The sequence below is a fragment of the Gobius niger genome, assembly GCF_951799975.1.
Source record: "Gobius niger genome assembly, chromosome: 11".
Taxonomy (NCBI): Eukaryota; Metazoa; Chordata; class Actinopteri; order Gobiiformes; family Gobiidae; genus Gobius; species Gobius niger.
Genome location: NC_136862.1, coordinates 778,702 through 804,383, shown reverse-complemented (window position 1 = coordinate 804,383; position 25,682 = coordinate 778,702). Strand labels below are relative to the sequence as shown.

Below are 25,682 nucleotides of genomic sequence, written 5' to 3'. Positions count from 1 at the left end.
TGTTCTGCTTTAAAGAGGGCGTGTTCTGCTTTAAACGTCTCCAGGAGGTGGGGGCGTTCCTAGGAGGACTCAGGCAAACCTATCCCTAAAATGGCCGCCATCAGAGTTTTTACAGATTACTCAGTCAATGTTGCTTCAGTTTGATTAAAAAGTCGGTTCTGAAATGAACCTCTGACCCGCCTTCACCGAGCACATTCTCTGTGTTCAGCTTTACCCAAATCTAAAAGCTTCTGGTCTGGGCCCGTAGGCCTCATTTGAAAGCTAAGACCACGTGTTGCCCCTTATTTTCATGAACCTTTGTGAAGTCCAGAGCCGTGGGAAGATGTTTAAGTTAGGGGGCGCTGAGGGACAAAACTTACCCCCAAAATACTTTTCTGTGCATAAATCCTATTTATTAACCTCTTAACTCCCGCCTGAACCGAGAGCATTTTCTCCAGTTCAGCTTTACTCAAATCCTGTAGGCCAGTGTAACGCCTCATCTGAAAGACCTACAAAACTAAATGGATCTTTTTCCTCACATTTTTCATCACTTTTGTCTCATTTTTGTCAAATGTTTGTGACTTTTTTGTCACTTTTTCATCAAAATTATTCTCATTTTTTTGTCAAGTTTTTGTAAATTTTTTGTCATTTTTTCGTCAAATTATTCAAATTCTTATCACTTTTTAGTCCATTTTTTCCTCAATTTTTCATCAAATTTTTCTCACTTTTTTGTCAAATTTTTGTCGAATTTTTGTAAATTTTTTGTCACTTTTTCATTAATGTTTTCTCACTTTTTTCACATTTCCCTCCTTGTTTTCGTCTCAGTTTTGTCGCTATTTTCTCACCTTTTGGATTGGGGTAAAGCTGGAGAAAATGTGCTCGGTTCAGGTGGGAGTTAAGGGGTTGATATTGCCTGCACTTCACAAACTATCCACCAGGGGGTGCTGCAGCGCCCTCAGCACCCTGGGTTCCCACGGCCTCGGTGAAGTCGAACTTGAGACCAGGCACTCGGGTCAGTTCAGAGGCCGAACCACTTTTACCTCAGTTCCACTTTGCCCAAATCTAAAAGGGTTAAAGCAGCAGCAACACAAGGAAAAGGATTTGTTTGGATGAGTTTTTTGTCGGAGCTTTTAGATTTGGGTAAAGCCAAAGACAATGGAGACAATGTGCTGGGTTCAGGCGGGAGGTCAGAGGTCAATCAGGTCTGATGTTTATGATAAAAAGTGTCCAGTGATGCAGTGAAAACACGTGTAATACATGTTTGCGCCACCAGAGAGCGCCAGAGGTTTGTATCGTCCATGACACGCGTTTGTTTGATCAAATGTCGTTTTATTCATAAACAAAGTCACGTTAATCACAATCATTCAGTGGTTTTATTCAAAGTTATAAATGTACAATCATATAAATATACTCTGTCTTTAACGTCTTTCCTCCTGCAGGGGGCGCTGTGGGTCATCAGGAGTAAAAAATCACTGCTTTTGTCCTTGATTTGAGAGATTTACACTTTAGGTCTTAGCTTTCAAATGAGGATCTCACTGGTGTGAAGGAGCTCAGGTTCAAAATCACTTTCATTCTAAAGGTTCTAAACAAATGAGAAAAATCATCATCGAATAATCTGTAATAAACGTCAGGAATAATCCATGAAAACATGAGGAGAACACGAGGAGAACCCGAGGAGAACACTGTGATTATCCAGGCTTATCCCAAATCTAAAAGCTTCTTAAAAACGAGATGTGAAGAAACAAAAACAAAAACAAAAATGACCACAGGAGGAGGGGAGAGCGGCCCCTGGTGGAGGCCCCTGGTGGAGGCCCCTGGTGGAGGCCCCTGGAGCCTCAGCTGGAGGGGAGAGTGGCCCCTGGTGGAGGCCCCTGGTGGAGCCTCAGCTGGAGGGGAGAGCGGCCCCTGGTGGAGGCCCCTGGTGGAGGGGAGAGCGGCCCCTGGTGGAGGCCCCTGGTGGAGGGGAGAGCGGCCCCTGGTGGAGCCTCAGCTGGAGGGGAGAGCGGCCCCTGGTGGAGCCTCAGCTGGAGGGGAGAGCGGCCCCTGGTGGAGGCCCCTGGGAGCCCACACTGGACACAGACCAAACTTCACTGAGCTCTGAAAAACACACAATAAAGTCTCGTTTTTTTCAGGTCAATGTAAGAACAAAGTCACAGAAATAATATGTATAATAATAAACAGTATAATATAATAATATACAGTATAATCTAATGTTATACAGTACAATATACTAATATACAGTATAATATATTAATAATAATAATAATAATATAATAATACACAGGCTTCTTTAACCCCGGGTCTGAAACGCCTGAGTCTGAGGCGTTTCAACACGACTGTAACCGAACACAAACCTGAACTTTGACCTGTCGGGAACTTGCTGTAGGTGCCGGTGTCCAGCGTGACCTTTGACCCCGAGCCGAAGGTCAGCGCTCGCTCCCTCCACCTGCAGAACATCAGTCACATCTGTCACACATCAGTCTGTCACATCTGTCACATCTGTCACATCAGTCTAGTTCCCCTTTTTATCCGCTCAGAAAATCCCCATGTTTCATTTGGTGAAACTAGACTTGGATCTTTTTCATGTAATGTGGACTCAGGTCTGTGGTTCCTCCTCCAGGCCTGTGGGCGGCGCTGTGGTTCCTCCTCCAGGCCTGTGGGAGGCGCTGTGACGCTCACACAGAGAACAGAACAGGATGTGCAGAATGTAAACAGTGAAAACAGATTTAGGATCGACAGAAGAGACGAGGAGGAGAGTTTATTCTTCTGTCAGTCCAGAAACTCAGACGGACTCGTGTTTTTCTACTTGTGGAGCAAAGAGGAGCAAAGAGGAGCAAAGAGGAGCAAAGAGGGCGGAGTCAAACCCTCACAGATCCATGAGGAAAAGTCAGTCTCAGGTCAGATTATGGATCACAGACTCTGGAGCTGTGAGGTCATGTTTGTAAAATGTTGGTTTACAGTCGTGGATCTGCAGCCCCGGATCTGCAGTCCCTGGATCTGCAGCCCCGGATCTGCAGCCCCGGATCTGCAGCCCCGGATCTGCAGCTCTGGATCTGCAGCCGTGGATCTGCAGCGGCTCCGGCTGCAGGTAAAGGTTGTGAAGGAGACGGTCCAGATGTTACTCACCAGTGGAAGCAGAAGACGAGCAGCACCAGAGCCAGAGACAGCAGGTCAGTGAGGGTCCACATCAGGCGGTACTCGGCCGGACTCTGACACACACACACACACACGGGTTTGTGATGCTATCTTTGTGAGGACACTCATAGACATAACTGTATTACCCAAACCCTGAAACCACATTTTCTTTTACGCTTCGCCCCACATGTTTTGCCCCACATGAGGCACTTTATCATTTGTTTGTGAGTCTGTGTTATCGTTACAGATGTTGCTGAGTGTTTCATGGTTGCAGATGTTGGTGAGTCTGTGTTATCTTTACAGATGTGGGTGAGTGCGTACCATGAGCAGGAGGGGCCGGGTCATGTGACTGAGCAGCTGTGGAGCGTTGGTGGTCACTGATTGGACGCCGCAGCACCAGGCCACGGAGAACAGCCACGGCTCGCTCACCACGTACAGGTTCACACTGACGTTCACCGAAGAAACGTCCCTACGGGGAAAACAGGTCACAACAGTTATATACGGACAAATGTGGACGAGGAGCCTGAAGTGTGAGTTATCCTCCCCTATACTCTCCTGACAGTTCTCCTCTTTACTCCCTTTACTCCCTTTACTCCCGTTTATTATACGGCTCTTCACAACGTAAGCAGAAGCTCCGTTGATTTGAATGGGATTTCCCATCGTTCTCCCGGTCATTATTTCCTGATAAAGTTCCTCTGAGTCGGTGTTTTCATATCACTCCGCTCGTACGTAGCAGCGACACTATCTGTCCCGTCACTGAGAGAGAAGTCGGGGAATCGTGAGTCTGACTTTCAACTTACCCAGAGATTCACCACCTCCTCCAACTGCACCTTCAGCTAAGTAGCTAGGCTAGCTGCTAGCCTCGCTGCTTCTAGCCTAGCCAAACGTGGCCGAGCAACGCGCAAACTTTTGGGAACTATTTGTCGCGGAAGTCATTAAATAAACCTTTGGACCTTCATAAAAGTGTAGAAGTTTATGTTGTGTGTGTTCAGTTGGAAAATGGCTGAATAATAAGCGGATCATGTATAGAAAATAAGCACCGCCCTGTCGGTGTACTCCCTGTACTCCGTGTACTCCCTGTACTCCGTGTACTCCCTGTACTCGCTGTACTCCCTGTACTCGCTGTACTCCCTGTACTCGCTGTACTCCCAGTACTCCCTGTACTCCGTGTACTCCGTGTACTCCCTGTACTCCCTGTACTCCCCTGTACTCCCTGTACTCGCTGTACTCACTGTACTCGCTGTACTCCCTGTACTCCCAGTACTCCCTGTACTCCGTGTACTCCGTGTACTCCCTGTACTCCCTGTACTCCGTGTACTCCCTGTACTCCCTGTACTCGCTGTACTCCCAGTACTCCCTGTACTCCGTGTACTCCCTGTACTCCCTGTACTCCCTGTACTCGCTGTACTCCGTGTACTCCCTGTACTCCCTGTACTCGCTGTACTCCGTGTACTCCCTGTACTCCGTGTACTCCCTGTACTCCCTGTACTCCCTGTACTCGCTGTACTCCCTGTACTCCCTGTACTCCCTGTACTCGCTGTACTCCCTGTACTCCCTGTACTCCCTGTACTCCCAGTACTCCCTGTACTCCGTGTACTCCCTGTACTCCCTGTACTCCCTGTACTCGCTGTACTCCCTGTACTCCCTGTACTCCCTGTACTCGCTGTACTCCCTGTACTCCCTGTACTCCGTGTACTCCCTGTACTCCCTGTACTCCCTGTACTCCCTGTACTCCGTGTACTCCGTGTACTCCGTGTACTCCCTGTACTCGCTGTACTCCCTGTACTCCCTGTACTCCGTGTACTCCCTGTACTCCCTGTACTCCCTGTACTCCGTGTACTCCCTGTACTCCCTGTACTCCCTGTACTCCCTGTACTCCCTGTACTCCGTGTACTCCCTGTACTCCCTGTACTCCCTGTACTCCGTGTACTCCCTGTACTCCCTGTACTCCCTGTACTCGCTGTACTCCGTGTACTCCCTGTACTCCCTGTACTCCCTGTACTCCCTGTACTCCCTGTACTCCCTGTACTCCCTGTACTCCCTGTACTCCGTGTACTCCCTGTACTCCCTGTACTCCCTGTACTCCCTGTACTCCCTGTACTCCCTGTACTCGCTGTACTCCCTGTACTCCCTGTACTCCGTGTACTCCCTGTACTCCCTGTACTCCGTGTACTCCCTGTACTCCCTGTACTCCCTGTACTCCCTGTACTCCCTGTACTCCGTGTACTCCCTGTACTCCCTGTACTCCGTGTACTCGCTGTACTCGCTGTACTCCCTGTACTCCCTGTACTCCCTGTACTCCCTGTACTCCCTGTACTCCGTGTACTCGCTGTACTCCCTGTACTCCCTGTACTCCCTGTACTCCCTGTACTCGCTGTACTCCCTGTACTCCCTGTACTCCCTGTACTCCGTGTACTCGCTGTACTCCCTGTACTCCCTGTACTCCCTGTACTCCCTGTACTCCGTGTACTTGCTGTACTCCCTGTACTCCCTGTACTCCCTGTACTCCCTGTACTCCCTGTACTCCGTGTACTCGCTGTACTCCCTGTACTCCCTGTACTCCGTGTACTCCCTGTACTCCCTGTACTCCCTGTACTCCGTGTACTCGCTGTACTCCCTGTACTCCCTGTACTCCCTGTACTCCCTGTACTCCCTGTACTCCCTGTACTCCGTGTACTCCGTGTACTCGCTGTACTCGCTGTACTCCCTGTACTCCGTGTACTCCGTGTACTCCCTGTACTCCGTGTACTCCCTGTACTCCCTGTACTCGCTGTACTCGCTGTACTCCCTGTACTCCGTGTACTCCCTGTACTCCCTGTACTCCCTGTACTCCGTGTACTCCCTGTACTCCCTGTACTCCCTGTACTCCCTGTACTCCCTGTACTCCCTGTACTCCCTGTACTCCCTGTTTTCCCTGTACTCCGTGTACTCCCTGTACTCGCTGTACTCCCTGTACTCCCTGTACTCCCTGTACTCCGTGTACTCGCTGTACTCCCTGTACTCCCTGTACTCCCTGTACTCCCTGTACTCCGTGTACTCCCTGTACTCCCTGTACTCCCTGTACTCCCTGTACTCCGTGTACTCCGTGTACTCCCTGTACTCCCTGTACTCGCTGTACTCGCTGTACTCCCTGTACTCCCTGTACTCCCTGTACTCCCTGTACTCCGTGTACTCCCTGTACTCCCTGTACTCCCTGTACTCCGTGTACTCCCTGTACTCCCTGTACTCCCTGTTTTCCCTGTACTCCCTGTACTCCCTGTACTCCCTGTACTCTGTGTACTCCCTGTACTCCCTGTGCTCCCTGTTTTCCCTGTACTCCGTGTACTCCCTGTACTCCGTGTACTCGCTGTACTCCCTGTACTCCCTGTACTCCCTGTACTCCGTGTACTCGCTGTACTCCCTGTACTCCCTGTACTCCCTGTACTCCCTGTACTCCGTGTACTCGCTGTACTCCCTGTACTCCCTGTACTCCCTGTACTCCGTGTACTCGCTGTACTCCCTGTACTCCCTGTACTCCCTGTACTCGCTGTACTCCCTGTACTCCCTGTACTCCCTTTACTCCCTGTACTCCCTGTACTCCCTGTACTCCGTGTACTCCCTGTACTCCCTGTACTCCCTGTACTCCCTGTACTCCCTGTACTCCGTGTACTCCCTGTACTCCGTGTACTCCCTGTACTCCCTGTACTCCCTGTACTCCGTGTACTCGCTGTACTCGCTGTACTCCCTGTACTCCCTGTACTCCCTGTACTCCGTGTACTCGCTGTACTCCCTGTACTCCCTGTACTCCCTGTACTCCGTGTACTCGCTGTACTCCCTGTACTCCGTGTACTCCCTGTACTCCCTGTACTCCGTGTACTCCCTGTACTCCCTGTACTCCCTGTACTCCCTGTACTCCCTTTACTCCCTGTACTCCCTGTACTCCGTGTACTCCCTGTACTCCGTGTACTCCGTGTACTCGCTGTACTCGCTGTACTCCCTGTACTCCGTGTACTCCCTGTACTCCGTGTACTCCGTGTACTCCCTGTACTCCGTGTACTCCGTGTACTCCCTGTACTCCCTGTACTCCCTGTACTCCCTGTACTCGCTGTACTCGCTGTACTCCCTGTACTCCGTGTACTCCCTGTACTCTGTGTACTCCGTGTACTCCCTGTACTCCGTGTACTCCGTGTACTCCGTGTACTCCCTGTACTCGCTGTACTCCCTGTACTCCGTGTACTCCGTGTACTCCCTGTACTCCCTGTACTCGCTGTACTCCCTGTACTCGCTGTACTCCCTGTACTCCGTGTACTCCCTGTACTCGCTGTACTCCCTGTACTCGCTGTACTCCCTGTACTCCCTGTACTCGCTGTACTCCCTGTACTCCCTGTACTCCCTGTACTCCCTGTACTCCGTGTACTCCGTGTACTCCCTGTACTCCGTGTACTCCCTGTACTCCGTGTACTCCCTGTACTCCCTGTACTCCCTGTACTCCCTGTACTCCGTGTACTCCCTGTACTCCCTGTACTCGCTGTACTCCCTGTACTCGCTGTACTCCCTGTACTCCGTGTACTCCCTGTACTCCCTGTACTCCCTGTACTCCGTGTACTCCGTGTACTCCCTGTACTCCGTGTACTCCCTGTACTCCGTGTACTCCGTGTACTCCGTGTACTCCCTGTACTCGCTGTACTCCCTGTACTCCGTGTACTCCGTGTACTCCCTGTACTCCCTGTACTCGCTGTACTCACTGTACTCGCTGTACTCCCTGTACTCCCAGTACTCCCTGTACTCCCTGTACTCCGTGTACTCCCTGTACTCCCTGTACTCCCTGTACTCGCTGTACTCCCTGTACTCCCTGTACTCGCTGTACTCCCTGTACTCGCTGTACTCCCTGTACTCCCTGTACTCGCTGTACTCCGTGTACTCCCTGTACTCCGTGTACTCCCTGTACTCCCTGTACTCCCTGTACTCCCTGTACTCCCTGTACTCCCTGTACTCGCTGTACTCCCTGTACTCGCTGTACTCCCTGTACTCCCTGTACTCGCTGTACTCCGTGTACTCCCTGTACTCCGTGTACTCCCTGTACTCCCTGTACTCCCTGTACTCCGTGTACTCCCTGTACTCCCTGTACTCGCTGTACTCCCTGTACTCGCTGTACTCCCTGTACTCCGTGTACTCCCTGTACTCCCTGTACTCCCTGTACTCCGTGTACTCCGTGTACTCCCTGTACTCCCTGTACTCGCTGTACTCGCTGTACTCCCTGTACTCGCTGTACTCCCTGTACTCCCTGTACTCCCTGTACTCGCTGTACTCCCTGTACTCCCTGTACTCCCTGTACTCCCTGTACTCCCTGTACTCGCTGTACTCCCTGTACTCCCTGTACTCCGTGTACTCCCTGTACTCCCTGTACTCCCTGTACTCCCTGTACTCCGTGTACTCCCTGTACTCCCTGTACTCCCTGTACTCCCTGTACTCCCTGTACTCCGTGTACTCCCTGTACTCCGTGTACTCCCTGTACTCCCTGTACTCCCTGTACTCCCTGTACTCGCTGTACTCCGTGTACTCCCTGTACTCGCTGTACTCCCTGTACTCCCTGTACTCCCTGTACTCCGTGTACTCCCTGTACTCCCTGTACTCGCTGTACTCCCTGTACTCCCTGTACTCCCTGTACTCCCTGTACTCGCTGTACTCCCTGTACTCCCTGTACTCGCTGTACTCCCTGTACTCGCTGTACTCCCTGTACTCCCTGTACTCGCTGTACTCCGTGTACTCCCTGTACTCCGTGTACTCCCTGTACTCCCTGTACTCCCTGTACTCCCTGTACTCCGTGTACTCCCTGTACTCCCTGTACTCGCTGTACTCCCTGTACTCGCTGTACTCCCTGTACTCCGTGTACTCCCTGTACTCCCTGTACTCCCTGTACTCCGTGTACTCCGTGTACTCCCTGTACTCCCTGTACTCGCTGTACTCGCTGTACTCCCTGTACTCCCTGTACTCCCTGTACTCCCTGTACTCCCTGTACTCCCTGTACTCCGTGTACTCCCTGTACTCCCTGTACTCGCTGTACTCGCTGTACTCCCTGTACTCCCTGTACTCCCTGTACTCCCTGTACTCCCTGTACTCGCTGTACTCCCTGTACTCCCTGTACTCCGTGTACTCCCTGTACTCCCTGTACTCCCTGTACTCCCTGTACTCCGTGTACTCCCTGTACTCCCTGTACTCCCTGTACTCGCTGTACTCCCTGTACTCCGTGTACTCCCTGTACTCCCTGTACTCCCTGTACTCGCTGTACTCCGTGTACTCCCTGTACTCGCTGTACTCCCTGTACTCCCTGTACTCCCTGTACTCCGTGTACTCCCTGTACTCCCTGTACTCCCTTTACTCCCTGTACTCGCTGTACTCGCTGTACTCCCTGTACTCCCTGTACTCCGTGTACTCCGTGTACTCCCTGTACTCCCTGTACTCCCTGTACTTCCTGTACTCGCTGTACTCGCTGTACTCCCTGTACTCCCTGTACTCCCTGTACTCCCTGTACTCCCTGTACTCCGTGTACTCCCTGTACTCGCTGTACTCCCTGTACTCCCTGTACTCCCTGTACTCCCTGTACTCCCTGTACTCCCTGTACTCGCTGTACTCCCTGTACTCCCTGTACTCCCTGTACTCGCTGTACTCCCTGTACTCCGTGTACTCCGTGTACTCGCTGTACTCCGTGTACTCCGTGTACTCCCTGTACTCCGTGTACTCCCTGTACTCCCTGTACTCCCAGTACTCCCTGTACTCCCTGTACTCCCTGTACTCCCTGTACTCCCTGTACTCCCTGTACTCCCTGTACTCGCTGTACTCCCTGTACTCCGTGTACTCCGTGTACTCGCTGTACTCCGTGTACTCCGTGTACTCCCTGTACTCCGTGTACTCCCTGTACTCCCTGTACTCCCTGTACTCCCTGTACTCCCTGTACTCCCTGTACTCCCTGTACTCCCTGTACTCCCTGTACTCGCTGTACTCCCTGTACTCCGTGTACTCCGTGTACTCGCTGTACTCCGTGTACTCCCTGTACTCCGTGTACTCCCTGTACTCCCTGTACTCCCTGTACTCGCTGTACTCCCTGTACTCGCTGTACTCCCTGTACTCGCTGTACTCCCTGTACTCCCTGTACTCCGTGTACTCCCTGTACTCCCTGTACTCCCTGTACTCCCTGTACTCGCTGTACTCCGTGTACTCCCTGTCCTCGCTGTCCTCCCTGTACTCCCTGTACTCCGTGTACTCCCTGTCCTCGCTGTCCTCCCTGTACTCCCTGTACTCCGTGTACTCGCTGTACTCCGTGTACTCCCTGTACTCCGTGTACTCCCTGTACTCCCTGTACTCCCTGTACTCCCTGTACTCCCTGTACTCCCTGTACTCCCTGTACTCCGTGTACTCCCTGTACTCCCTGTACTCCCTGTACTCCCTGTACTCCCTGTACTCCCTGTACTCCGTGTACTCCCTGTACTCCCTGTACTCCGTGTACTCTCTTTACTCCCTGTACTCCGTGTACTCCCTGTACTCCCTGTACTCTCTTTACTCCCTGTACTCCGTGTACTCCCTGTACTCCCTGTACTCTCTTTACTCCCTGTACTCCCTGTACTCCGTGTACTCCCTGTACTCCCTGTACTCCCTGTACTCGCCTGACCAGCTGGGGGGAGGCGTGGCTGTAGTGCAGGTTCAGATTGACGATGTTGTTGCTCTGCAGTTCCTCCAGGGGGAGCCGGCTGCCTGAGGTTTGCTGCAGGTCCGGGTCAGTCTCCTGAACCAGCGAGCGCAGGTCAGAGGGCAGCCACAGCACCTGAGGTCAGAGGGGGCGGAGCTTACACACCTGTTCAGAGGAGGCGGAGCTTACGTACCTGTTCAGAGGAGGAGGAGCTTACACACCTGTTCAGAGGAGGAGGCGGAGCTTACGTACCTGTTCAGAGGAGGCGGGGCTTACGTACCTGTTCAGAGGAGGAGGCGGGGCTTACGTACCTGCTCAGAGGAGGAGGCGGGGCTTATGTAGAGGAGGCGGGGCTTACGTACCTGCTCAGAGGAGGAGGCGGGGCTTACGTAGAGGAGGCGGAGCTTACGTACCTGCTCAGAGGAGGAGGCGGGGCTTACGTAGAGGAGGCGGAGCTTACGTACCTGCTCAGAGGAGCAGGCGGGGCTTACGTAGAGGAGGCGGGGCTTACGTACCTGCTCAGAGGAGCAGGCGGGGCTTACGTAGAGGAGGCGGAGCTTACCTACCTGCTCAGATGAGGAGGCGGGGCTTACGTACAGGAGGCGGGGCTTACGTAGAGGAGGCGGGGCTTACATACAGGAGGCGGGGCTTACATACAGGAGGCGGGGCTTACGTACCTGCTCAGAGGAGGAGGCGGGGCTTACGTAGAGGAGGCGGAGCTTACCTAACTGCTCAGAGGAGGAGGCGGGGCTTACGTACAGGAGGTGGATCTTACATACAGGAGGCGGAGCTTATGCAGAGGAGGCGGAGCTTACGCAGAGGAGGCGGGGCTTACATACAGGAGGCGGGGCTTACATACAGGAGGCGGGGCTTACGTACAGGAGGCGGGGCTTACGTAGAGGAGGCGGGGCTTACATACAGGAGGCGGGGCTTACATACAGGAGGCGGGGCTTGCGTACAGGAGGCGGGGCTTACGTACAGGAGGCGGGGCTTACATAGAGGAGGCGGGGCTTACGTACAGGAGGCGGGGCTTACATACAGGAGGCGGGGCTTGCGTACAGGAGGCGGGGCTTACGTACAGGAGGCGGGGCTTACATAGAGGAGGCGGGGCTTACGTACAGGAGGCGGGGCTTACTACAGGAGGCGGGGCTTACGTAGAGGAGGCGGGGCTTACGTAGAGGAGGCGGGGCTTACGTAGAGGAGGCGGGGCTTACGTACAGGAGGCGGGGCTTACGTACAGGAGGCGGGGCTTACGTACAGGAGGCGGAGCTTACGCAGAGGAGGCGGGGCTTACATACAGGAGGCGGGGCTTACATAGAGGAGGCGGGGCTTCCCTACCTGCTCGGAGCGGATGCTGGACTGGTTGAGCAGCACGTCCAGCGTGCGTTGGATCCAGGTGTTCCTGTAGGGGTGGCCTCTGGGCGGGCGGTACAGGTCGAAGATGACCAGCGAGCGCGAGCGTGCGGCGAGCTGCAGGAAGTGCAGCAGCGAGCACACGGTCTGGTTCTGCGCCCGGACTCGCTCCTCCTCCGACAGGGCGCCGGCGCTCCTGAAGGGGTCGCTCTGAGGGACAGGGAGGAGCCAGGTGAGGTAACCCCGAGGGGAGAAGGTGAGGTAACCCCGAGGGGAGCAGGTGAGGATGGAGAAGGTGAGGATGGAGAAGGTGAGCATGGAGAAGGTGAGGATGGAGAAGGTGAGGATGGAGAAGGTGAGGATGCAGCTGAGCGTCTCTCACCTTGAGGAACCAGGCGCCGGCGTTCAGCCTCTGCAGCTGGGCCCAGGTGAACATGGCGGCCGGCGTGCGGCTGCTCTCGGGGAACTCCTCGCCGACGTTAGTGGTTCTCAGCAGAGTGCGGTCGTGCATCAGGAAGGGCATCCCGTCCAAACTGCGGAGACCGGAGACCAGGCGGGTGAAGGTGGTTTACAGTCCAGCAGAAGGAAACATCTGGAAACATCTGGCCATTAACTAGGCCACGTTTACAGATGCAGATGTTACAGATGCAGATGTTACAGTGCAGATGTTACAGATGCAGATGTTACAGTGCAGATGTTACAGTGCAGATGTTACAGATGCAGATGTTACAGTGCAGATGTTACAGTGCAGATGTTACAGATGCAGATGTTACAGTGCAGATGTTACAGTGCAGATGTTACAGTGCAGATGTTACAGTGCAGATGTTACAGATGCAGATGTTACAGTGCAGATGTTACAGATGCAGATGTTACAGTGCAGATGTTACAGATGCAGATGTTACAGTGCAGATGTTACAGATGCAGATGTTACAGATGCAGATGTTACAGTGCAGATGTTACAGTGCAGATGTTACAGATGCAGATGTTACAGATGCAGATGTTACAGATGCAGATGTTACAGTGCAGATGTTACAGATGCAGATGTTACAGTGCAGATGTTACAGATGCAGATGTTACAGTGCAGATGTTACAGATGCTGATGTTACAGATGCAGATGTTACAGTGCAGATGTTACAGATGCAGATGTTACAGTGCAGATGTTACAGATGCAGATGTTACAGTGCAGATGTTACAGATGCAGATGTTACAGATGCAGATGTTACAGATGCAGATGTTACAGTGCAGATGTTACAGATGCAGATGTTACAGTGCAGATGTTACAGATGCAGATGTTACAGATGCAGATGTTACAGATGCAGATGTTACAGTGCAGATGTTACAGATGCAGATGTTACAGATGCAGATGTTACAGATGCAGATGTTACAGATGCAGATGTTACAGATGCAGATGTTACAGATGCAGATGTTACAGTGCAGATGTTACAGATGCAGATGTTACAGATGCAGATGTTACAGTGCAGATGTTACAGATGCAGATGTTACAGATGCAGATGTTACAGATGCAGATGTTACAGTGCAGATGTTACAGATGCAGATGTTACAGTGCAGATGTTACAGTGCAGATGTTACAGATGCAGATGTTACAGTGCAGATGTTACAGTGCAGATGTTACAGATGCAGATGTTACAGTGCAGATGTTACAGTGCAGATGTTACAGATGCAGATGTTACAGTGCAGATGTTACAGTGCAGATGTTACAGATGCAGATGTTACAGATGCAGATGTTACAGATGCAGATGTTACAGATGCAGATGTTACAGTGCAGATGTTACAAATGCAGATGTTACAGATGCAGATGTTACAGATGCAGATGTTACAGTGCAGATGTTACAGTGCAGATGTTACAGATGCAGATGTTACAGTGCAGATGTTACAGTGCAGATGTTACAGATGCAGATGTTACAGATGCAGATGTTACAGATGCAGATGTTACAGATGCAGATGTTACAGTGCAGATGTTACAGTGCAGATGTTACAGATGCAGATGTTACAGATGCAGATGTTACAGTGCAGATGTTACAGATGCAGATGTTACAGATGCAGATGTTACAGATGCAGATGTTACAGATGCAGATGTTACAGTGCAGATGTTACAGATGCAGATGTTACAGATGCAGATGTTACAGTGCAGATGTTACAGATGCAGATGTTACAGTGCAGATGTTACAGATGCAGATGTTACAGTGCAGATGTTACAGATGCAGATGTTACAGATGCAGATGTTACAGATGCAGATGTTACAGTGCAGATGTTACAGATGCAGATGTTACAGTGCAGATGTTACAGATGCAGATGTTACAGATGCAGATGTTACAGTGCAGATGTTACAGATGTAGATGTTACAGTGCAGATGTTACAGATGCAGATGTTACAGATGCAGATGTTACAGATGCAGATGTTACAGATGCAGATGTTACAGTGCAGATGTTACAGATGCAGATGTTACAGTGCAGATGTTACAGTGCAGATGTTACAGATGCAGATGTTACAGATGCAGATGTTACAGTGCAGATGTTACAGATGCAGATGTTACAGTGCAGATGTTACAGTGCAGATGTTACAGATGCAGATGTTACAGATGCAGATGTTACAGATGCAGATGTTACAGTGCAGATGTTACAGATGCAGATGTTACAGTGCAGATGTTACAGTGCAGATGTTACAGTGCAGATGTTACAGATGCAGATGTTACAGATGCAGATGTTACAGTGCAGATGTTACAGTGCAGATGTTACAGATGCAGATGTTACAGATGCAGATGTTACAGTGCAGATGTTACAGATGCAGATGTTACAGTGCAGATGTTACAGTGCAGATGTTACAGTGCAGATGTTACAGATGCAGATGTTACAGATGCAGATGTTACAGTGCAGATGTTACAGTGCAGATGTTACAGTGCAGATGTTACAGTGCAGATGTTACAGATGCAGATGTTACAGTGCAGATGTTACAGATGCAGATGTTACAGTGCAGATGTTACAGATGCAGATGTTACAGATGCAGATGTTACAGATGCAGATGTTACAGATGCAGATGTTACAGTGCAGATGTTACAGATGCAGATGTTACAGATGCAGATGTTACAGATGCAGATGTTACAGATGCAGATGTTACAGATGCAGATGTTACAGTGCAGATGTTACAGATGCAGATGTTACAGATGCAGATGTTACAGATGCAGATGTTACAGTGCAGATGTTACAGATGCAGATGTTACAGATGCAGATGTTACAGTGCAGATGTTACAGATGCAGATGTTACAGATGCAGATGTTACAGTGCAGATGTTACAGATGCAGATGTTACAGTGCAGATGTTACAGTGCAGATGTTACAGTGCAGATGTTACAGATGCAGATGTTACAGATGCAGATGTTACAGTGCAGATGTTACAGTGCAGATGTTACAGTGCAGATGTTACAGTGCAGATGTTACAGATGCAGATGTTACAGTGCAGATGTTACAGATGCAGATGTTACAGTGCAGATGTTACAGATGCAGATGTTACAGATGCAGATGTTACAGATGCAGATGTTACAGATGCAGATGTTACAGTGCAGATGTTAGAGATGCAGATGTTACAGATGCAGATGTTACAGATGCAGATGTTACAGTGCAGATGTTACAGATGCAGATGTTACAGATGCAGATGTTACAGTGCAGATGTTCTGACCTGAGCGTGACGTCCGTCTCCAGTCCGGCGCAGCCCGACTGCACGGCCTTCTCGAACGCCATGAGCGTGTTCTCAGGGGCCAACTGCAGAGAGAGACACATCAGCCCCCCCTCACTGTGCCCCCCCCTCACTGTGCCCCCCCCTCACTGTGCCCCCCCCTCACTGTGCCCCCCCTCACTGTGCCCCCCCCTCTCTGTGCCCCCCCTCACTGTGCCCCCCCTCTCTGTGAGGAGCCTCTCTCTGTGTGAGTCTCACCATGGGGGCCCCTCGGTGCCCGATGAGGGCGGGGCGGGGGCCCAGGCGGCTCCTCTCCTTAATGCAGGGCGAGTACAGGCCCAGAGGCAGCAGGTAAAGCCCCCCCAGGGACAGCACGAACAGGACGAGCAGCAGAGAGCGCCCCCTCCCTGCGGGACACAGCAGAGAGCGCCCCCTCCCTGCGGGACACAGCAGAGAGCGCCCCCTCCCTGCGGGACACAGCAGAGAGCGCCCCCTCCCTGCGGGACACAGGACAACAGGACTGAGTGCATCGTCCAAACATCAGGGATCTGACCTCTGACCCCCCCGGCCCCGCCCTCACCGAAAACGCTTCCTCGACAGAAAACCGCGGCGACCGGCCACGACAGCGCCGTCATCAGCAGGACTCCGCCCACGTGCAGGTACGGCGCCGTGATCTGTGACATCATCAACATGTAATGACTTAAAGGTCCTATATCATGCAAAATCTTTTAGCTTTTAGCCATGTTGTTTTGCTATTTCCTGATCAAAAACACCCCCAGAGTGGTTTGTGGCTTCATTCACGCAGCTCTCAGTAATCCTCCTGAATCCTGCTCTCTGAGGCTCCGCCCTCCTGCTCTCTGAGGCTCCGCCCTCCTGCTCTCTGAGGCTCCTCCCTCTCCTGGTGAACGACTGAGTGTTCAGTTGTGTCGTCACAGCGGAACGGAAGTGCTCGACGTCTGTAATGTAATGTCTTAATTCTATGCTTACGGACGGATTTTAATTTGTAAAACAGCTTCTTCATTATTTCTGTCGTAAGAGAGAAACAAAGAGAATAAAAAAAGGAAGTGCTTCCAGGTCAGCTGAGGCCAAAACAAACCCTGAGCGTCTGAACAGATCAGTCATGTTTGCGCTGCAGCTGAAGATGGAGCTCGTTATAACTGGACACACCTGTTCTTTATTCTTAACTAACGATCATGTCACGGAGAAAAAGAAGCGCGTTTGGCTACGAGGACGGGAGTTTATTCAACCTTTTTCAGGAAGAGGCCACTCAGCTGTTTTTCTCTCCGGGATTCAGCGACTTTCACCAAAATATTGTTTTTCTGTGACTGTCACTGATGGATGTTTGGGGAACCTTCACCTGAACCAAAGTGGATTAACTTTTATAACCAACGCGAGTCCCATAATGTAAACAGCGATGGACCAGAGGGTGAGTCAATCCAAACGTGTATTAGCATATTAGCATGTGTGTTAGCTTGTGTGCTAGCATATTAGCATGTGTGTTAGCTTGTGTGTTAGCATATTAGCATGTGTGTTAGCATATTAGCATGTGTGTTAGCATATTAGCATGTGTGTTAGCATATTAGCATGTGTGTTAGCTTGTGTGTTAGCATATTAGCATGTTTTTTATATTGTGTCTTTTTACTTGTTTTACATATCGCACTTTGAGCTCTTTGCACATTTTTTTCCAATGTGGTTTTTCAAACTGCAAATGGCCAATAAATGAATCTGATGTGTGTTAGCTTGTGTGTTAGCATATTAGCATGTGTGTTAGCTTGTGTGTTAGCATATTAGCATGTGTGTTAGCATATTAGCATGTGTGTTAGCATATTAGCATGTGTGTTAGCTTGTGTGTTAGCATATTAGCTTGTGTGTTAGCATATTAGCATGTGTGTTAGCATATTAGCATGTGTGTTAGCATATTAGCATGTGTGTTAGCATATTAGCATGTGTGTTAGCTTGTGTGTTAGCATATTAGCTTGTGTGTTAGCATATTAGCATGTGTGTTAGCATATTAGCATGTGTGTTAGCCATTTTTGAAGCTGTGTTGCAGATGTCAACTCCTTATAACTGCATCGTGAAGTAACTTCACTTATTGTTGTTTATTTATATTACGGTAAAGTATGTGCGGAGAGAGGGGGCGGAGTTAACTGAGAGAGGGGGCGGAGTTAACTGAATCGAAGCGTTGTGTCTTCCGGGTTTGAAAAATACCTCCAGAAAACACTTATATTTATCACAAATGAGTGCTCCATAGGGATAGAGGTACAATATATCATATACATGCCTATACTTAACTTTGGAATGGCTGAAATAGCAGGATACAGGACCTTGAATATTGTGGACCTTGAATATTGTGGACCTTGAATATTGTGGACCTTGAGGAGACGTTTCTCCTCCGTTACCTGGAAGGACAACAGCAGGGTGGTCCACTCCCTACCCCACAGGTCAGACAGGACCGAGAGGCCGGCCACGGAGACGAGCAGCACCCCCGACACCAGCACCTGACGGAGCAGAGAGAGGCGGTAACACCTGACGGAGCAGAGACTCTAACACCTGACGGAGCAGAGACAATAACACCTGACGGAGCAGAGACACTAACACCTGACGGAGCAGAGACTCTAACACCTGACGGAGCAGAGACACTAACACCTGACGGAGCAGAGACTCTAACACCTGACGGAGCAGAGACAATAACACCTGACGGAGCAGAGACACTAACACCTGACGGAGCAGAGACTCTAACACCTGACGGAGCAGAGACACTAACACCTGACGGAGCAGAGACACTAACACCTGACGGAACAGAGACACTAACACCTGACGGAGCAGAGACTCTAACACCTGACGGAGCAGAGACACTAACACCTGACGGAGCAGAGACACTAACACCTGACGGAGCAGAGACACTAACACCTGACGGAGCAGAGACTCTAACACCTGACACAGCAGAGACACTAACACCTGACGGAGCAGAGACTCTAACACCTGACACAGCAGAGACACTAACACCTGACGGAGCAGAGACACTAACACCTGACACAGCAGAGACACTAACACCTGACGGAACAGAGACACTAACACCTGACGGAGCAGAGACTCTAACACCTGACGGAGCAGAGACACTAACACCTGACGGAGCAGAGACACTAACACCTGACGGAGCAGAGACACTAACACCTGACGGAGCAGAGACACTAACACCTGACACAGCAGAGACACTAACACCTGACGGAGCAGAGACACTAACACCTGACGGAGCAGAGACACTAACACCTGACGGAGCAGAGACACTAACACCTGACGGAGCAGAGACACTAACACCTGACGGAGCAGAGACACTAACACCTGACGGAGCAGAGACACTAACACCTGACGGAGCAGAGACACTAACACCTGACACAGCAGAGACTCTAACACCTGACACAGCAGAGACACTAACACCTGACGGAGCAGAGACTCTAACACCTGACACAGCAGAGACACTAACACCTGACGGAGCAGAGACACTAACACCTGACACAGCAGAGACACTAACACCTGACGGAGCAGAGACTCTAACACCTGACGGAGCAGAGACACTAACACCTGACGGAGCAGAGACTCTAACACCTGACACAGCAGAGACACTAACACCTGACACAGCAGAGACTCTAACACCTGACGGAGCAGAGACTCTAACACCTGACGGAACAGAGACTCTAACACCTGACGGAACAGAGACACTAACACCTGACGGAACAGAGACACTAACACCTGACGGAACAGAGACACTAACACCTGACGGAACAGAGACACTAACACCTGACGGAGCAGAGACTCTAACACCTGACGGAGCAGAGACTCTAACACCTGACGGAACAGAGACACTAACACCTGACGGAACAGAGACACTAACACCTGACGGAACAGAGACACTAACACCTGACGGAGCAGAGACTCTAACACCTGACACAGCAGAGACACTAACACCTGACGGAGCAGAGACTCTAACACCTGACGGAACAGAGACTCTAACACCTGACGGAGCAGAGACTCTAACACCTGACGGAACAGAGACACTAACACCTGACGGAGCAGAGACACTAACACCTGACACAGCAGAGACACTAACACCTGACGGAGCAGAGACTCTAACACCTGACGGAGCAGAGACTCTAACACCTGACGGAGCAGAGACTCTAACACCTGACGGAACAGAGACACTAACACCTGACGGAGCAGAGACTCTAACACCTGACGGAACAGAGACACTAACACCTGACGGAGCAGAGACACTAACACCTGACACAGCAGAGACACTAACACCTGACGGAACAGAGACTCTAACACCTGACACAGCAGAGACACTAACACCTGACGGAGCAGAGACACTAACACCTGACGGAACAGAGACACTAACACCTGACGGAGCAGAGACACTAACACCTGACACAGCAGAGACACTAACACCTGACGGAGCAGAGACACTAACACCTGACACAGCAGAGACACTAACACCTGACGGAGCAGAGACACTAACACCTGACGGAGCAGAGACTCTAACACCTGACGGAGCAGAGACACTAACACCTGACGGAGCAGAGACACTAACACCTGACGGAGCAGAGACACTAACACCTGACACAGCAGAGACACTAACACCTGACGGAGCAGAGCCACTAACACCTGACGGAGCAGAGACTCTAACACCTGACGGAGCAGAGACACTAACACCTGACGGAGCAGAGACACTAACACCTGACGGAGCAGAGCCACTAACACCTGACGGAGCAGAGACTCTAACACCTGACGGAGCAGAGACTCTAACACCTGACACAGCAGAGACTCTAACACCTGACACAGCAGAGACTCTAACACCTGACGGAGCAGAGCCACTAACACCTGACGGAGCAGAGACTCTAACACCTGACGGAGCAGAGACTCTAACACCTGACACAGCAGAGACTCTAACACCTGACACAGCAGAGACACTAACACCTGACGGAGCAGAGCCACTAACACCTGACGGAGCAGAGACTCTAACACCTGACGGAGCAGAGACTCTAACACCTGACACAGCAGAGACTCTAACACCTGACACAGCAGAGACTCTAACACCTGACACAGCAGAGACACTAACACCTGACGGAGCAGAGCCACTAACACCTGACGGAGCAGAGACACTAACACCTGACGGAACAGAGACACTAACACCTGACACAGCAGAGACTCTAACACCTGACGGAGCAGAGAGAGACACTAACACCTGACGGAGCAGAGACACTAACACCTGACACAGCAGAGACACTAACACCTGACGGAACAGAGACTCTAACACCTGACACAGCAGAGACACTAACACCTGACGGAGCAGAGACACTAACACCTGACGGAGCAGAGACACTAACACCTGACGGAGCAGAGACACTAACACCTGACACAGCAGAGACTCTAACACCTGACAGAGCAGAGACACTAACACCTGACACAGCAGAGACACTAACACCTGACGGAACAGAGACACTAACACCTGACGGAGCAGAGACACGGAGCTGAAACTGTCCCTGGACCGACAGCACAGACACAGACGCATCTCGTCATAGAAGGGGGCGTGGCTTCGCCGAGGGGGAAAATAGAATCTTTAGAGAAACACAATTTTCCCTCTTTTTAGACATTTTCTGGTGGAATATGAACTTATTTATCACATAAATAAAGTCAAGTCTAACTCAGGCCCATATGGATATTTTCTCACAGCAGATTGTTCAGTAGAAGTGAAAAAACGGCAGTTGTAGCTAGCGCTAGCTAACCGTTAGCATTAGCCCGATGCTAACATGTAGCATCCTGTTAGCATTCTCCGTTATTCATGTATTATGGGCTGTTGAACCACTTTGCTCCTCCCCATGTCTTTGTATCTTTATTTAGTATAAACTATTTTCATAATTCAGCATTTGTTAAAGTAGTTTTTGAATAATTAGAGAAAGTTTAGATTGTTTCCCCCTTAACTGTTTTCAAACATGACCATATATGGGCGAGTCCAGAGATGCGTCTGTATCTGTCAAACCTTGGATCTAATCACTATTATACAGTTCGGGAAAGTCCACAGTTACCATGGAGATCCGCCATCTTTGCAGCTGTTAGCATACATCTCCATAGACTAACATTAGCTAAAACAGTATAAAAAGTGGAGAAAATAGCCGTGGAGCAGCTCCGTTAGCTGCTGAGTCACTGCTGGTAGAAACATCTAACTCACTGTGGTCTCCAAGTGTTTTAATGTGAACAGTAACTCCAGTATTTTAACTCCTGAACCTCTGTGATCCAGGGTCTGGGCTTCACCTTGTGGGTCCAGTGCAGGCGGACGGTCTGACGCTCCGACATCAGGCACAGCAGCAGCAGCTTCAACACAGAAGAACACCTTCAAACAAACGCTGAGGACCTCACAGGCTGGAGAACCTGCTGAGCCTCCACTGAAACATCAGGTCTGACCATGAGAGCGCAGAGGTACGTGAAGAAGACGGCGGTGACGGCCAGAAGCACCACGGACCACGGGAACCAGAAGCCCAGCCCGCTGAAGGTGAACCTGCTCATCACAATCACAACAATCACAATTGGCTTGTTGCACGGTGTGGCTATGCTAGCTCCTCTGACCTGAAGGTGTGAGCGCCTGGACTTCCTGTCTGTTTTCTTTTCCTGGAATAATAATCATATTTTCTAAAGATTATGTTGTGGGCGGTGAGTTCCCGGTAGACGATCATTTACTGTGTTCAAATCATGAAGTTCAGATCAGAGACGCCTGTGATCATGAAGGATCGATAGTTTGTCTTGAAGCTAAAGGCTAACATGCTATAAAAGAATATATATATAAAGGCACTGTTTCAAGTTGTGTAAAGCATTAACCGCTTAACTCCCACCTGAACCGAGCACATTTTCTCAACGAAAACAATGATGGAAAAGTGGCAAAAATGTCACAAAAATGTCACAAGAAATTGACAAAAAATGTGACAAAATAATGACCAAAAAATTACTAAAATGTGATAAAATGTGACAAAAATGTGACAAAAATGTGACAAAAATGTGACAAAAAAATGGCAAAAATGTGATAAAAAATGGACAGAAAAGGGACGAAAAATTGATGAAAAAGTGGCAAAAATGTCACAAAAATGTCACAAAAATGTCACAAAAAAATGACGAAAATGTACAAAACTGTGATAAAAATTTGACCAAAAAATGAAAAAAAAAAAAAAAAGTGACCAAAAAATGAAAAAAATGATGGAAAAAAAATGTGATGACGTGAGGAAGAAAGATCCTCTCGGTTCAGGCGGGAGTTAAGAGGTTAAATTAGCCTTTAGCTTCCAGACAAACTCCCTGATCCTCACAAACATAAACGTCTCCTCTATGGAAATATTTCTACCAGAAACTCACTGGTCTGAGCTCATCTTAATGGAAATTAATACAAACAGGAAGTACTAGCGCCCACAGCTTCAGCTCAGAGGAACTAGCGTAGCCACATTGTGCAACAAGCCTATAATGTTTATAATAATGATAATAATAAAGGTTTATCATCATAACCCGGATCTGACCAGTCGAAGTCGTTGTAGTCGTTCTTGGCTTGTCCCCAGAAGTAAAGGAAAACCAGAGACACACAGAACGCCGCGGCGAGCAGCGCCACGCCCAGCCCCTCCCCCTGCAGACCAGGACACAGGGTCAGAGTGAGCCACATGTTCAGGAGCCGAGAACGGACCGGTCTGAGCTGCAGATGTGCCGCTCTACAAAACATCTGGACACATCGTTAGTAAATGATACTTTATTTCTCATCATCATAGATAAAACATTCATTCCAAGGGGCCGTGGGGGGGGCGGGGCTTCCACAGAGCTCCACCTGTCAATCATAGGCTGTGGAGCACGAGCACTAACCACACACAGTTTTACCATGTGACAGGAAGCAGACGCTGTACTTCCTGTCATCATGTTCACTGTGAATCTGCCCCGAAGGAAACGCCAGCGCTCGTAAGGGGCGGAGCTTTATCTTAGAGCTAAAGGCTAGTGCTAAAAATGATAATATAACATGTAAACTAGTAAATATTATTTAAACTAACAGGACGATTCTGTTTTGCGCAGGCTCGTTCAAAACTTTGTGCTAGTTTTATTTTTTATTTTGTGTTAGCCGCGTTAGCCGCGTTAGCCGCGTTAGCCGCGTTAGCCGCGTTAGCTGCGTTAGCCTCAAGACAAAAACCTCCACGTTATGAACACGGAGTTTCCTCCAGTGAAGTCGTTACGTCTCATGTAATGTTTTCTAACCTGCTCCGTCACATCTGGACTTTTACTCTCTGTCCTTCACCAGATGTGGAGCTGTTGCTTCATTTCTGGACCTGCTCGTTCTGAGATAACGGACAGGAAGGGCAGCTGTGGCTGACTGTCCCGGCGGAATCACGTGGGGTCACCAGTGATGTACCTGAACGCGTTCATATTTTGGGCGAACGTGAACTGAACGCACAGTGTTACTGCCTGATGAACGAAACCATGAACGCGTTCATTCTGGTGAACGGCATATCCCGTTCTTTTTACGTTCATTCATTATGGTGCCAGATTTCTTATATCGGTGAATATAAAACCCGCCGCGCCGTCAGAGTTTACCAGCGTCTAAACTCTGGCGGGTCCACGGTGTAGCTCCGCCCCCGCGCCCACGGCCCGACTGTGTCCAGTTCTGTGGCGGTGACTCTGCTGTTTACGGCTCTGGCACAGGCCCTGGCACAGGCCCTGGCACACCGGTAACCTGCGGGTCCTCACGGTGCCCGCGAGCAGCCACAGTGTGAGGTTACGAAGCGAGTTTCCCTTGTTTAACGTCTGTCGCTCCAAACTCCTCTGCTCCTCAAGGTGCCACTCATTTACATAAAGACACAATGTGGAGTTTTTTAACTACAAATTAGCTCCTAAAACAGTCTTATTCACATGATTAATTTACAAAATTAACACAAATGCAATTGAATATTTGTAGCTTCATTTTCCACTAAGAATTTACCAATTAAACTTAAAAAATAAAATAAATAAAAAAATATGATTAACAAAGATTTCCAAAATCCACTCTGAAAACAGTGACAGGCTGACATGAAAGAGCTTTAACACTAAGTGAGGCCATAATATTTTTTAATCATGGCTGAAGTCAACTTTCTCCAGCTCTCCCAAGGTTGGCAAAAATGCATCTCAAAATACTTCAGATTGTTGCTTTAAGATACGGAATTTAACATATTTCCCTGAGAGAGGAAATAAATTCTCACCTTTTTCACCCCTGATCCGTTTTCATGCCTGAATAATAGCTCGCAGCACAAAAAAGAAAAAGAAAAATGAACTATGAACTAGTTCATTTTTGGAACTATGAACGAACTATTAACTATAAACAATTATGATCGAACTGGTTCATTTTGAAATTTGGGAACTGAACTTTGAACTAGTTCATGTAGAAAATGAACTTTCCCAACACTGGGGGTGACTGTGCATACGGGCCATTACTGTTGCATAAGTTAATGTGCGTTTCCACGGCGACGGAGCTGAACTTTGACCCAGCGCAGAATCAGCAGAAAAGCTGTTAATCTGTTTCATGGAAGTGAAGTACGGCTCTTCACGCTCGGTTTACCCGTGCGCCGCAGTCAGTGACCAGAGCTGCTTTAATGTGATTATTATGTGAGTGTGGTACCGTGGTGCAGCCGGCGGCCCCTGACTCCGCCCCTGACTCCGCCCCGCTCCCCTGGGGCCCCCAGCGACAGCCCGACAGGCCCCTCAGGCACCGCACCAGGGGCCGGTGCTCGTAGCGCCGCAGCAGCACAGAGCGCAGCCCCCTCAGCCGCCCGAACTGGAGCTCCGCCTCCATCAGCTCATGGTGACCACGCCCCCCT

The 25,682-nt window shown here is 50.1% G+C and overlaps 1 protein-coding gene across 1 annotated transcript; it reads right to left on the bottom strand.

Annotated features, from left to right (window-relative positions):
* Positions 1-1,992: 1,992 nt before the first annotated feature.
* gdpd4b (glycerophosphodiester phosphodiesterase domain containing 4b) lies at positions 1,993-25,682 on the bottom strand. Its single transcript, XM_079566752.1, has 15 exons — positions 25,484-25,682; positions 23,373-23,476; positions 22,279-22,372; positions 22,129-22,188; positions 18,219-18,317; positions 16,373-16,493; positions 16,078-16,316; positions 15,823-15,905; positions 12,513-12,663; positions 12,116-12,340; positions 10,755-10,912; positions 3,436-3,583; positions 3,106-3,188; positions 2,346-2,425; positions 1,993-2,076 (listed from the first exon to the last, which is right to left on the bottom strand). The coding sequence occupies exons 1-15, from the start codon at positions 25,655-25,657 to the stop codon at positions 2,000-2,002; spliced, it is 1,896 nt and encodes a 631-aa protein (XP_079422878.1). The 5' UTR covers positions 25,658-25,682; the 3' UTR covers positions 1,993-1,999.

Coding starts and splice junctions, on each gene's coding strand:
- gdpd4b (XM_079566752.1), bottom strand. CDS start 25,657: ATGGAGGCGGAGCTCCAGTTCGGGCGGCTGAGGGGGCTGCGCTCTGTG. Junction 18,318..22,128: donor GCCTGCACTGGACCCACAAG/GTGAAGCCCAGA, acceptor CTGCTCCGTCAG/GTGCTGGTGTCGGGGGTGCT. Junction 16,494..18,218: donor CCCTGCTGTTGTCCTTCCAG/GTAACGGAGGAG, acceptor ATGATGTCACAG/ATCACGGCGCCGTACCTGCA.